Source organism: Zeus faber (genome assembly GCF_960531495.2).
Source record: "Zeus faber genome assembly, chromosome: 11".
NCBI classification, from domain to species: Eukaryota; Metazoa; Chordata; class Actinopteri; order Zeiformes; family Zeidae; genus Zeus; species Zeus faber.
The window spans coordinates 19,361,027-19,375,289 of record NC_137205.1 but is presented as its reverse complement, the minus strand read 5'-3'; the positions used below and the strand labels follow the sequence as shown (position 1 = coordinate 19,375,289).

At 43.2% G+C, this 14,263-nt stretch overlaps 1 protein-coding gene across 1 annotated transcript; it reads right to left on the bottom strand.

Moving 5' to 3' along the window:
• Nucleotides 1-1,401: 1,401 nt before the first annotated feature.
• On the bottom strand, nt 1,402-12,964 carry xab2 (XPA binding protein 2). Its single transcript, XM_080009818.1, has 19 exons — nt 12,847-12,964; nt 12,383-12,531; nt 7,633-7,756; nt 7,307-7,504; nt 7,047-7,181; nt 6,753-6,917; nt 6,426-6,570; nt 6,189-6,340; nt 5,823-5,942; nt 5,568-5,699; nt 5,135-5,266; nt 4,649-4,762; nt 4,175-4,337; nt 3,755-3,945; nt 3,305-3,427; nt 3,022-3,193; nt 2,462-2,573; nt 1,861-1,967; nt 1,402-1,766 (listed from the first exon to the last, which is right to left on the bottom strand). Exons 1-19 carry the CDS (start codon nt 12,880-12,882, stop codon nt 1,705-1,707), a joined length of 2,532 nt encoding a protein of 843 aa, XP_079865944.1. The 5' UTR covers nt 12,883-12,964; the 3' UTR covers nt 1,402-1,704.
• Between the last annotated feature and the right edge of the window lie 1,299 nt (nt 12,965-14,263).

The window sequence follows — 14,263 nt, the reverse complement described above, 5'->3', positions numbered from 1 at the left end:
CCCGTGTTGACTGGAGGACGACGGGACGCTGCTCGCTCGGCGCTGCCCTTCGTCCGCATTGCCGTGGCTCCGGGGGCTCGAGCTGACGGACTCCCAGGTGCCCCGCACTGGCGGCGCTGGCGGACGCGCAGGCTCGCCGTCCAATAGGGATTGAGGATGGACGGGAGGTGGGGGCGGGGCCTTCACCGTGTGAACTGGCGATGAAAGGCTCGACTTTTCATTTTTATTTATTTTTTATTTATTTATTATTTTTTTTTGACGAGTCACCCGGTAAACCCCCCCCTTTTTTTTTTTTAATGAAATGAACAGAGTCGAAATAATTTTCCGACTGCGCGCTCGTTTGACCCGGTGGGTGTAACGCGCGGGGCTTCTGGTGAACGGGGAGCGAGAGTCAGAGGCTCTTGAGTCGCGCATGGAATCCACTCTTCTGCCGGCGTGACCCGACCCATGGGGAGGAATCGTTCGCGAGTCTTGCGCCACTAGCGCGAATGCGAACAGCAGGTATACAGGTGTGTGTCAGGACAGGTGCACCTGCTGCTGCTGCTGCTGCTGCTTCCAATAAATGGGCCGGGTTTAAAGCCAACCCCGTTCCAGACGCGACAAGGAAGCTGGCTGGTGTTTATTTCCTTCCAAATGTATTCACCCACGGCTGCTGCGACATCCGAGATAAAAGGCTGTGTGTGACTTTGTGTGCCATTGTTGTGCTTTGTTCCCCCTCTCCGATTTCCTCCAGTAGTTTAGCATGCCCTTGTGTAAGAGTAACACATCCCAAAGTCTCCCGGGCGAGACCACGCGCCACTAATTTCAGTGAAAACAAAAAAAGGAGTAGTTGCGTGCCGAGATCCTTTAGCCTTTTATCAATATCATCCAAAATTACAAGCTCTGCCTCATTCTGTTTTTAAGAGATTCCGTTTGAATGATACAGAAAATGTAGACAATCACCTCGACAGTGAGCCTTTGACCAATTCTGGTTCAGTAACTTCCGTGGTCCAACTCCCAAATGAGGGCATCGGTCAACAATGGGACTACATTTGTATAGTCAATGATTAAAATATTACTGGAGAATAAACTAAACGTGTGGAAAAACATCGATGGTATATTGTTTTCAATGTGTACTTATGAATTTGTTGAAGTTTCTCCTGGGAATTAACAAAGTCCTATCTTATCTAGGTATGAGACTTTAAAGTGGACTTTAGGTATTTACTATGAGGCTCAACCTTGCAGCTCCTTATTCCCTTAACAAATGAAACTCCTCCCATTTTTCTTTCAAGGGCAGAACTTCACCCCCTCGAGCAAAAAAATAAAATAAAATCTCACGTACTGGCAGAGAGATAGATTTTCAACTGCCAAAACATTACATAGACTAAAATAAGCAAATTAACCAAAATAGAAGTCACTGCATGACTTTCATTCCGAGCTTTATTGTATAGAAGAATACTATCACTATGAGTCGTGAGCTTCAAAATTGAGAGAGTGACATCATGTGGCCCATGCTAGTACTGTCATGCAACCTACTGGGTGTTACAGTGTGAAGAAAATAACACCAGCAAACATGTGACAATCTGACTGGACCCAAATACACCATATTCTATTATAAAAAATGTAGAAAATTGACAGATTTTATGCACAGTATGACCCCCGCCGGGCTGCATCGTCATGAAAAGAAGACTCAAGAAGATGACGGCGTTTCGAATCCCCCCCTACTCAGTCATCTTTCAGTCCTCCAAAGACAGCGGTTGGGACACTCTTTTGTTCAAGCTGCACCTCTGTGGAGAGTAAAGAAAATTGCAATTAAGAGGTTTCATTTTCATGGATAAATCACATGCTGCGTTGCCACAAAGGTGATCCGACGACACTTACCCTCTGGCCCTTGGTCTTCGTCGCCATCTTCCTCATCATCAATATCAATTTCATCAGGATTGGCTTGCTTGGAGAGCTCAGCCAGCTCACTGCGAGAGGTGTCACTCCTGGAGATACACAGGGACACGAGCAATGGTGTTAACTGCAACTATTTCCACTTTCTTTACCGCATTTACCTTATTTGTACTAGCTTGACCTTGACACTGTTATGCTCCATACTTGCACTGTTTATATACTTCATACTTGCATGACAGCCACTAACTATTGTGGCGCATATACACATAAAAAAAACTCGAAGTAATTTATATTTAATGCATTTGGCCAATGTTCTGATAATGACAACCGATAAAACAAAAAAAGCTGACTTTCAACAAGTTGATCACGTCATTTAAATGCAACAGACAGGGGGGACCGGGTATTACAATGATGCATTTTCCTGTGAGTACAAACCATGTAAAAAATATATAAATTTTTAATTAGTGAAGAGTTTTTATTGAGCAAGTACAACTGTAACACTTCAAACCACCACAATGGTCTATCTCTATTATATGATTGATTGCACCAGTACAAATAAAGATGCAATGTGAAGTGGGCCACAGACCTGACAAAGAGAATCTTTTCTTTGAGCTTGGGTTTGTCCTGTTCTGCCTCAGCAGCGAGCTGCTGGGCTTTCATCTCCAGCATCTTCATCTCATCTAGACCAAGGTCTGACACTGCGTGCACATGCACGCGCAGCCACACACACACACACACACACACACACACACACACACACACACACACACACACACACACACACACACACACACACACACACACACACACACACACACACACACACACACACAGTTAGAAAACCTGGCAACTCACACACTGTTCTATATGAGCATCTAGGACAGCTGTTCCCAAAACCCCTTACAGCAGGAGCCGCCTGTAATTATGTTTTGGCCCGAGAACCACAACTATAATTGTCAACTAAAAAAGGCATGAGAATGTCAAACTGAAATATTGTGTTTCGGTTCAATTCATATTACCATCATGATGGAAATGTTACTATTATGTAAATATGTGTGCTCTTTCACAGGCCTGATAAAAATCAATGTAGAAAATGTACACATTAAAAATAGGCATCAGGGTCACAAGGGTAGGTTGATTTCTCACAAGTGCCTGTGGAGCTGGTGGTGGCCTTCATCATCTGGGACGACATGAAGTTGACCTGGGTGTTGTACGTGGCCTGGACGCTGCGTTTGATCCTCAACATCTCCCTGATGGTGTCCTCATTTCCGTGACGGATCTCAAATTCTTTCCAGCTCTGCCAGAACTGAGCAGTCACCTGGGGGGGATGCGGGGTAAAGGAAGAGGAAAAAAAAATGGGTTAACTGTACTGATGGAAAGAGGAGAAGATTTTGGGGGAAAAAGCGATAATGTGAGGTTAACGTCTCACCCTGGGGTCGCAGATCTGGGAGCAGTAGGAGTAGATGGCTCTCGCTCGGTCAATCTCTCCCAATTTACTCTCCATGTCGGCGAAACGCAGACACATGTCCCTGGAATGCTGATCTGGAAGCACCTGAGAGGAACGCACGACTCTACTCCTTTACAATCCGTTTAAATGAACTTTAAACCCTACAAACACTCTCGTTATTTTACATGTATTCTATATTGAGGAGACGCTTTTGTCCGTAGCGACTTAAATGAGAGGCGAGAATCAATCAAGCATACATCGACCATCGGCGCAACCTCCAATTTAAGTGCCTGAGAACCCATTTCTAAAAAGAATTGCGAATTAGATTAGAAAAGATTAGAATTAGAAATGTGACCACACTAAAGAGAGACAACGAATAAACCTAAAATTAAAACTATCGAGAAAACAAAATGAGATATCAAACCCAAATACCTCAATAGCCTTCTGATAAATGGCTCTGGTGTAGGTCACTCCGTAGATTTCCGCAGCTCTCTTGATGTAAATGTTGAACATGTGATGTCTCTCATCAGAGTCCACCGCTTGCGTTGCTCTTTCGTAGACAGCCATGGCATGACGAGCCAAACCATACTCCTCTTCCAACTTGGCATACAATAGATAAATGGCTGTAAAGCAAAAGAAATACATACATCATTTGGATTTAGGTGTCCCCCATTCCCAGGTAGCCCATTTATACTTCAACAGGATTTATTAAAAACAGAGGATTGTTATGTACAGACTTGAGTAGAATGGTTCTAATAGTAACAAATAAAATATTTAGCTTAACATGACCTATTGTTTAAAACAGTATGATTAAGGTGTCAAATATTTCCATCTATAGACAAAGCCACTCACTCTTTGCAAATTTTGCAGGACAGCCATCCAGTGCTTGCTCAAACAAATCCCTGGCTCTCTCCAGCTTCTTGCCCCCATAACGGTCGATGAACTTGGTTAGATAGGTGTTCCAGATGTCGTACACATTGGGCCACCTGAAAAGAGCGATGCCTCGCTCGTATGCCTGAGGAAGGTTGAAAGGCAGATGCTTAAATAGTGCAATTTTGACAGTACACAATGAAGTTCTAGTGGTGCACTGATACATAAAAGGAACACAGCAGGAAATCGGAAGAATTGTTGATAACGTTTCTCGATAATGATGGCAAGGCCGTCAACACAACACGCGCACACAATTTGTTTCCTGTAACTTTAAGGTTTTCTCTAATACTCTCCAATGTTATTCTGTCACCAGAACCAAATGCAAAACCAACATTGTTTTTTTTCCTGCATCAATACTATAACATGCGATAGTATATGAGTGAGGTATACACTTACTTTAAAGCTCTCCTCAAAGTAGTTGTGTTCCTCCAGGAACATGGCATAGTTGATGATGATTTGCGGTGTGGCAATGCGCAGGTCAATAATACGGTCATACACCGCCTTAGTAGACTGAGATAGAAAAGAGAAAAAGACATTTCACCAACTCTGCATAACCCTACACGGGTTTATGAAGCAGACTTCCGTTCATTTTACCGGGTCAAAACAAAAGTGCAAACTTATTAACGCCCACCTTCGAATCTCATAGACATGGTCAACAAATATTGGGGAAAACACTCAAGAGATGAACCAGTATTCGATATAGAAACTAATACACACATGAAACTCAGGGCAGGGCAATAAATCAAAGTATTCCGGGTTATCTTAGTGTGTAATCGTAACATGAGTAGATTGCCACATCACAACTTGGTAGCATAAATTATGAGCTGCAGTAAAATTGTATTACGCTGAGATCCTTCTATACCGCCCACGCCACTTACGTACCTGGAACGTTCCAAGACTCTCCTCCATGTCAGCCAGCATAGACCAAACCTTCAGGGACTTGTAGACCCGGTTCTGGGCTGGCTCAGATGCATCAAAGTACTCTGCTTTCTTGGCTGGGATGGCTGTAGCTTTCTAACATCCGTGGCAAAAACAAAGAAAAGAAAAAAAAAAAAAAAAATCTGATCAAAAATCTCTCAGGTTGAAATTCCCCAATGGATATTGTTGCAACAGATATAAAACACACATAATGTACATAACCGATGTGTGTGCAGCTGATAAAGATTTTAAGTAATTGTCAGGAATCTGGAAATGGCTGGAAACTGAGGACACTGCCATCTTGGCCCGCCCTCTCTTGCGAAAGAGTTTTTAAACCTCACCGGGACCAGCGCGGTTAAATAAGGGCCAAATTAAGTAAAGCTCGCTGGTGTCTTACCCTCAAGATGCGAAGTGCTTGCTCATAGTTCTCATGGCGCAGCTCCATCTCTCCATATTCGCACCACACCCCTGCCAGGTCGTCCACCTGCTTGTAATTGACCTTTGTAGCCTTCTCAAATATGGTCCTGGCCTGAGCGGAAGAGGGGGGGGGGAATAAAAAAAAAAAAAAAAAAGGAAAACAAAATGAGTCCTGGGAAGAGGAACACGTTTAGTACGAAAAGGTTTATGGAATAACAGAAGAATCGGGGCTGACATCATCCAGCTGCTCATTTTCTTCATAGAACTTGGCGAAGGAAACCCAGAGCGAGTGGGGTTTCCCAGTGGCCTTTATTGGATCTACAGTCTGCACGGCCTCGGTGTATGTGTTGATGATCTGTGGATGAGGTGTGAAACACGTATTAGAAACCCATAAAAAAAACCAAATAAACACGTCGATAAACCACGTTGAAGAAAACAAACAAAATTAGAAAACACCTAAAGCGCAAACGGGTCAGGGTTTATAAAAAAAAGCCATACACGAATAACAACCACCTTGCGACACTGGGTTGGCTTGATATTGTTCACGTTACGCTCCGTTCGTATTATCCCCCCAAACCCTCACAGATCCCTGTAAACGAACCTGCCGTGGAACGCCCTCGTACAGCTTCACCCTCTTATGCCACTCATGGACATTATGGGGGTTCTGGCGCAGCAGAACGCTGTTCAACAGGAGCGGTCGTCTGGCGATCAGCTGCTCGAAGCGGGCCAGCCTCAGCTCCATGTCTACGTCATCTGGGAGAAAAGTAGTGCACGCGTCGGGTAAAAGCATTTTTGAAATAAGGACTTTCGGCTCCTTTATGACATCATGCCCACGCACCATCTTCATCCTGTCCCATTTCCGAGGTCGTCTCCATTTTGGCAGCAATCATGTTCTCCTCAAATTGGGCGTAGCTGTCAAACACTTGGGTGAAGTCCCTCACTGTCACCACGGTCAGGATGGCCTCCTCGTACACGTCACGAGCCTTCCAAATATACATAGAAAAAACACAAATCCATTCGTTATTAAAGGCAAACCAGCTCATGAGACAGTCGTTCAGAGTAAGCGAAATCCCACACAGGGGAGTGGAGCTTCTGGACTGGACACGCATGGAAAGTGAGCCAAAAAAAATAATAATAATAAATAAAACAAAGCAAACAAGCCTACCTTCTCAAAGTGGCTACTCCGGGTATAATAATCGGCCAAGGAGCACCAAAGTTTCCCAAGTTGGTCTGTGAAGCGTGTGAGGCCTCCTCGGATGATGGCCCCGACATTCAGAGAATTCACTTTGTCAGGGTTCTGGGAGATAAGGTCGCATAGCTCGTGCCACAACTATAAAAAAAACAAACAAACAAACAAAAAGAAACATTTTGAAATGGTTACCTACATTTCCTATTCGTGTTCAGTAACCGACAAGGAATAAATGTAGAGAGTTGTTTTGAGGATATGAGAACAGTTTACCTGGTAGTTAGACTTGCCCTCCTTGGACACAAAGTTTTCATCGTTGACGACAGCTGCTAGTCGCACAGCCGCCTCGTCCAAGCGGCCAATAGAGCGCAGGTAGTCTATGTACTCCTCTGCGTTCTCTGGAGACAGCTGAAGACGACAGGGAACAAAGGTTGAAGAAAAGGATGTATTGTGGAGGACTTTGTATATCAGAACTGCCCATTTCTTTTATTTTTTCCGTCTCGGAAGGATTGACGGCGGACGCATTTCCTCACCTTCAGGTACCTGCGGTAGACCCGGATGGCGGTCTCCGGTAAGGCCAGATTTCGTACAAAGCGGAGGTACAAGGGCCAAATGCGCGGATGCTGGGTAACGGGGAGAGCTCTGAGGGCCCGGTCAAATGTTCGACGACTCCTGGTTATCTTAGTTTGAGACACCAGGAACTGGCAGTAGTCGAGCCATATTCTAGGCATCTAACATTGGGAAATAAATTCATTTTTTTAGAGTTTAGCACCAACCGCATATACAAAATAATTGGTCTTCCGACTGTTTCTTCCAAATGTACTGTTAGAAGTGGTCTCTACATTTATTGAAACATTACCTTGTGCATGAACACGAGTGCTCTTTCATGGCAGTTATTTACTTCTTCATAAACAAGCTCTGTGATGCATTTCCCCTTCACTTGTTTTCTTCTTTCTCTCAGGTAGTTGTACCACAGCTTGTAACTGTTGAAAGGTGAAGAAAATACCAACATAAGTACGCAACTCACAAACCATGTTAGAATGCCACAGAATGTGAACTAACTGCATTTCTTTCAGTTGGTTAAGGCAAATTAATTGTCAACGCTTTCATGTATGGCTTTTCTTCGTGAGGTGGATGTGTATTATTACACTACCGTAGGCTCACACAATGATAGCGGCGTAAAACAAACAAAAAAAATGTAAATTGTTAATTTCAATTATTTGTATGACAATGAATCATCAACTAAATGTCATGATCGTGACAGCTCCGGTCAATGGGCTTAATTGTATCATCCAAATATCTTAACTCCGTCATAAGCATGACAGAGCTTACGATTGGAAAGTACAAATACAATATTTGTATACCCATATAAAACTAAAGAACTGCGTTAATAGGAAAAGGCAGCATTTAGACATATGGTGTTGTTGCCAGCCTCAAAACGCACAAAAAAGGAGTTTGGTTCGTTGGCTAGGGAGGTGTTCACACTCCTGGCTGGGGAGGAGCTGCTCTTGTAGTTCGTAATAGTCTGCAGTCCTGCCACAAGCGTCTGGTGTCGCATTGCTCCATCTGTCGCTTCACTGTGTCCCTGTACATCCATTTAGCATCCTCTGCAGATTGTACAACGCCGCTTTGTAATTGTCCATATTTCCGGATACAAGACCGTCGTTGTAAGCGATCGTGCGGGCAGAGCGGTCGCAGATGGATTTATCAACCCACAGTTTCTGGTTCAGAAATAGCCGAACTTCCTCCGTGGTAACGATGATGTCCACTAACGTAGCTATGAAGCTCATGGCTACTTCCATAAAGTCGCTGACGTCACTGGAACATGTCCCAGTCGACGTCAGTAAGAGTGTCCTGAAGCGCGGCCTCTGATTGGTCCGGCCACTGCTTTATGGCCCTCGTCACTACCTTTCCACGCGCGATACACAGCTTATAACCCGGGACCAGAGCGATGGCTGCGATTTCCTGAAAGCAGGGCGCGAGACAGTCTTGTATCTGTTCTTGTACGGTGTGTAACAGTGGTCCAAAGTTCTTTCTCCCCTGGTGGCACACATGATGTGTTGATCGAAATTAGGCATAACTATTTTAAGGTACTCTGTTAAAGCCCCCAGTCACCACCACAGCCCCGCCGGGATGTTTGTTCTGAGGCCCGCAGAACACATCATATGGGTCCAATAGTGCTACGTCAGTGTCCGCTTGTGGTGGAATATAAACGACTGTGATGGACGGCATGAGGTGGTCAGCTGTTCCAGGTTCGGCGAGCAGGAGAGTCTTGATGTTGTTGTTGTTGGGTTCTTGACTCCTCCTCTCCCCCTCAATTCTTGTCTGCTGTCACTGGCTGTAGCTCATTGCATCACTCTCGAGCCGAGCCCGACGCCACCAGATATTAAACCTGCTTGATATATCGCCGGCATCTGCAAGCCATCGGCGAGCGCTGGGCGAGCACTTGTATCGCGTTGTGAGCAGTTCACACCACACACACACACGAGAGCGTGCTATCTGGGCCTTTGCTCGGCAATCTCCAAAAACCTGCCGGCGAGTGGTAAATCAGGCTTAATCTAGTAGTCTGAACTCTGCATTACAGAAAGCTAATGAACTGAACGACTTCTACCTCAGGTTTCATACCCATGATTCCTCTTATCAACGCACTACTGTTTTAGACTCGCACATAAGTCCCGAGGTGGATAGCTATAAGCTGCAGTCACTGCTCAGTCAGCCATGCACCAAGAAATCCAGTGGACCGGACAGGATTTCTGCCTGCCTCTTAAAAACCTGCGCTGAAGAGCTTACTCCAGTTTGGGGTCCACTCTTTCAGTGCTTACTGGACTCGCACACTTTCCCTGCACTGTGGGAAGAAAATGTTATCACTGCAGTGCCAAAGAAGTCTTGCACAGTTGAGAACAATGGTTATAGGCCTGTAGCACTGACCTCAATTGTGATGACCCCCCAAAACTACATTCTAAAAATTCTCAGATGACACCGCCATTCTTGGCTCATTACACAGAAATAAAGACACATCACTTTAAGACTCCGAAATCAGTTTGTGGATTATTTGGTGGATATTCGATCCAAAGTTAATTGTTCAACAAAGACCAGCAACCATTCACAATGTACCCATAATTCAGGTTCTTCGATATGAATATCTTGGCGTCCACTCTGACAGCTCGTTCACATGGCATGTACACGTCAAAAACTTTTGTTCTAGGCTACAACAGGGGATGCATTTTTTGAGAAGTCTTGGACTCTATAGTGTAAATAGTAAACTCATGTTTCTGTTTCATCAAACAACTTTAGAGTGTCATTTGACATGGCATAAAAGTATAGTATGGTAACCTGTGAGCACAGCATGCCTTTTTAAAATGGCCATGAAGATCATAGTGGGGGGAAAAGAAAAAAAAAAAAAAAAAAAAAAGAGAAACATCACCATCTTCAGTCTTATTATGAAAATCTCAAAAAAAAGAAAATAAATCTATGGAAGCTCTGTGCTCAGGGAGGCTGAGATTCTGAAGCACCCAACACACATCTGAAAGCAGAATTTTGAGGTGTCGCCTTCAGGCCGACGGCTCCGAACGCCAAGTTGCAGACTGAACCGGTACAAGAATGAATTCATTCATTCCACCCTCCCTCAAGTCAAATAGCAACAAGCAGTAGAACTGTATACGGACTGAGATATTGTGATTTGATTATTTATCATCTGGTTTGATTATATCCGCTTTTATCACTTGAACCTATCGTCTTTTTATTACCTTTTATTATTTGAAATAACTACTGTTTCACACTCAACATGTGATTAAGCATGTTTATGCGTGAGTGTATGTATGTATGATCTACAGGTACAGCTCATAAAATTAGAATATCATGAAAAAGTTCAATATTTTGTGTCACTCAATTCAGAAAGTGAAACCCATATATTATATAGATTCATTACAGAGTGAAATATTTCAAGCCTTTATTTCTTGAAATTTTGATGATTGTGGCTATAGATAATGAAAACCAAAAATTCAGTGTCTCTAAAATTAGAATATTACATAAGATCAATAAAAAAAAAAAAGGATATTTTAAACAGAAATGTCAGGCTTCTGAAAAGTATGTTCATTTCTATGTACTCAATACTTGGTTGGGCCTCCTTTTGCATGAATTACTGCATCAATGTGGCGTGGCATGGAGGCGATCAGCCTGTGGCACTGCTCAGGTGTAATGGAAGCCCAGTTAGCTTTGATAGCAGCCTTCAGGTCATCTGCATTGTTGGGTCTGGTGTCTCTCATCTTCCTCTTGACAATACCGCATAGATTCTCTATGGGGTTCAGATCAGGCGAGTTTGCTGGCAAATCAAGTACAGTAAAAGCATGGTCATTGAACCAGCTTTTGGTACCTTTGGCAGTGTGGGCAGGTGCCAAGTCCTGCTGGAAAATGAAATCAGCATCTCCATAAAGCTTGTCAGCAGAAGGAAGCATGAAGTGCTCTAAAATTTCCTGGTAGGTGGCTGTGTTAACTGTGGACTTAAGAAAACACAGTGGACCAACACCAGCAGATGACACGGCAGCTTAAATCATCACTGACTGTGGAAACTTCACACTGGACTTCAAGCAATGTGGATTCTGTGCCTCTCCACTTTTCCTCCAGACTCTGGGACCTTGATTTCCAAACGACTTGCAAAATTTACTTTCATCTGAAAAGAGGACTTTGGACCACCGAGCAACAGTCCAGTTTTTTTTCTCCACAGCCCGGGTAAAGACGCTTCTGACGCTGTCACTGGTTCAGGAGTGGCTTGCCACGAGGAATGCCACATTTGTAGCCCATGCCTAGGATTCGTCTGTGCGTAGTGGCTCTTGATGCGCTGACTCCAGCCTCAGTCCACTCCTTGTGAAGCTCCACCAAATTCTTGGATGGATTTTGCTTGACAATCCTCTCAAGGCTGCGGTTTTCCCTTTTGCGGGTGCACCTTTTCCCTTCCACTCAACTTTCTATGAATATGCTTGGATACAGCACTCTGTGAACAAGCAGCTTCTTTAGCAATGACCTTTTGTGGTTTACCCTCCTTGTGGAGCGTGTCAATGACTGTCTTCTGGACACCTGTCACGTCAGGAGTCTTCCCCATGATTGTGGAGCCTACTGACCCAGACTGAGAGACCATTTCAAGGCTCAGGAAACCTTTGCAGGTATTTGGAGTTAATTAGCTGATGAGGGTGCGACACCATGACTTTCCAATATTGTACTTTTTCACAATATTCTAATTTTCTGAGACACTGAATTTGGGGTTTTCATTATCTATAGCCACAATCATCAACGATTCAAGAAGTGAAGGCTTGAAATATTTCACTCTACGCGTAATGAATCTATATAATATATGGGTTTCACTTTCTGAAATGAGTGACAAAAAATATTGAACTTTTTCCACGATATTCTAATTTTATGAGATGTACATGTATATGCTGTGCATGTGCAGTATGTGCATTGTCGCGTTGTTGGCAAGTGTGTTGTGTGGTGCAGCGGCTCGGCGCCCAAGACAAGTTTCCCTGCGGGACAGAGTACGTCTCGTCTTACTTTGTCACCGTACTTATTGAGTATATTCGGTCCTCACATTTCTGATGGATAGGAACTCTCCTTACCTGCCAGGTAACTCCTTAAGAGCTCGCTCGTAGATCATATTCAGTGTGGATCTGGCTCCATTCTGCTTAAACTCAATATATCGCATCCAACACTTGACCGAATAGGGATTCCTGATGATCTCCTCCTCGTAGGGCAGATCATCTTCCTCCTGTTAGTCCAAAACAAAGGGATATATCAATGGCAGGAAACAAATCAAAAGCTTTTACTTACAGTCCTCGCCACCCGTGACGCCAGCCACGTTAGCGTGCGAGCTCTGGGTCTGAATTGACCCCATCTCGGTGGGAGACAACCGTTTCTATGTCGCAGCGGACGAAAATCCCTTTCGCTCAACATTTCGTTTACCGAGTTGAACAATGTCTGACAGACTCTGCCTCGTTCGTAGCCGATGCTAAACAAAGCTCCAAAGTAAACGTTAATCTCTACATGCGTTGGGGGGGGGGCGCACTGTATAACGCCAACTTACAAAGAGGACATCGGTTTTTCCATTTTTAGCGGGCATTCCGACTTTTGTAGCAGATCCGCTCCAAAATGCGGCTAACGATGCTAATGCTAACTCTAGCGCCAACCGCTCTAAGGGAACGACGTTCGGCACGTTTAGTCAACGTGTGTGGGACGGAATTCAAGTTCCGTAGCGGTGATAGCCTGAGTATTCAGTGCCACCACCCGCTGGTGTGGAGTGTGTACTGCAGCAGGACGCTGCTGCAGAATAATTTGTATTGTTCATTTACTACCACTACTACTACTACTACTACTACTACTACTACTACTACTACTACTACAACCACTTCTACTAATACTACTACTAATACTACTACAATCACTACAACTAGTACTACTACCACTACTACTACTACTACTACTACAACTACTATTACTACTACTACTTATATATCTACTACTTTTACTACTACTACAACTACTATTAGTACTACTACCACCACTACTACTTCTACTACCACTACTATTACAACCGCTACTACTAATACTACTACAACTACTGCTATACTACTACTTCTATTACACTGCTACTACTAAAACTACTGAAACTACTGCTACTACTACTACTACTTATATTACTACTACTATTACGACTACTATTACTACTACTAGAACTACTACTAATAGTACTACAACTACAAGTACTACTACTATTACTACTATTACTACTACTACTACTACTACTACTACTACTACTACTACAACCACTTCTACTACTACTACTACTAATACTACTACAATCACTACAACTAGTACTACTACTACTACTACAACTACTATTACTACTACTACTTATATATCTACTACTTTTACTACTACTACAACTACTATTAGTACTACTACCACCACTACTACTTCTTCCACCACTACTATTACAACCACTACTACTAATACTACTACAACTACTGCTATACTACTACTTCTATTACACTGCTACTACTAAAACTACTGAAACTACTACTGCTACTACTACTACTACTACTACTACTACTACTACTTATATTACTACTACTATTACTACTACTACTATTACTACTACTAGAACTACTACTAATAGTACTACAACTACAAGTACTACTACTATTACTACTATTACTACTACTACTACTACTACTACTACTACTACTAATACCACTACTACCACCACTACTACTACTACTACTACTATGACTACTACTACTACTTCTACTACTATTACTACTAATATTAGCACTATTACCATGACTACTACTATTACCACCACTACAACTACTACTACTAGTCAAGAGTCAAGAGGTTTATTTCTCACATTATTTGTACATATACATACGGTCATACATATTGTATATGCAGTGAAATGTCACGACACCCGGTGATTACGCACAATAAGCCCTAAAAATACT

What these genes read in the sequence shown, in the direction of transcription:
- xab2 (XM_080009818.1), bottom strand. Translation starts at nt 12,882, where the DNA reads ATGCCCGCTAAAAATGGAAAAACCGATGTCCTCTTT. An exon ending in AATGGGACAGGATGAAGATG is followed by an intron (nt 6,341 to 6,425) that starts GTGCGTGGGCAT and finishes CTTTTCTCCCAG; the next exon opens with ATGACGTAGACATGGAGCTG. An exon ending in CACCAGCTCCACAGGCACTT is followed by an intron (nt 2,574 to 3,021) that starts GTGAGAAATCAA and finishes ATGTGCACGCAG; the next exon opens with TGTCAGACCTTGGTCTAGAT.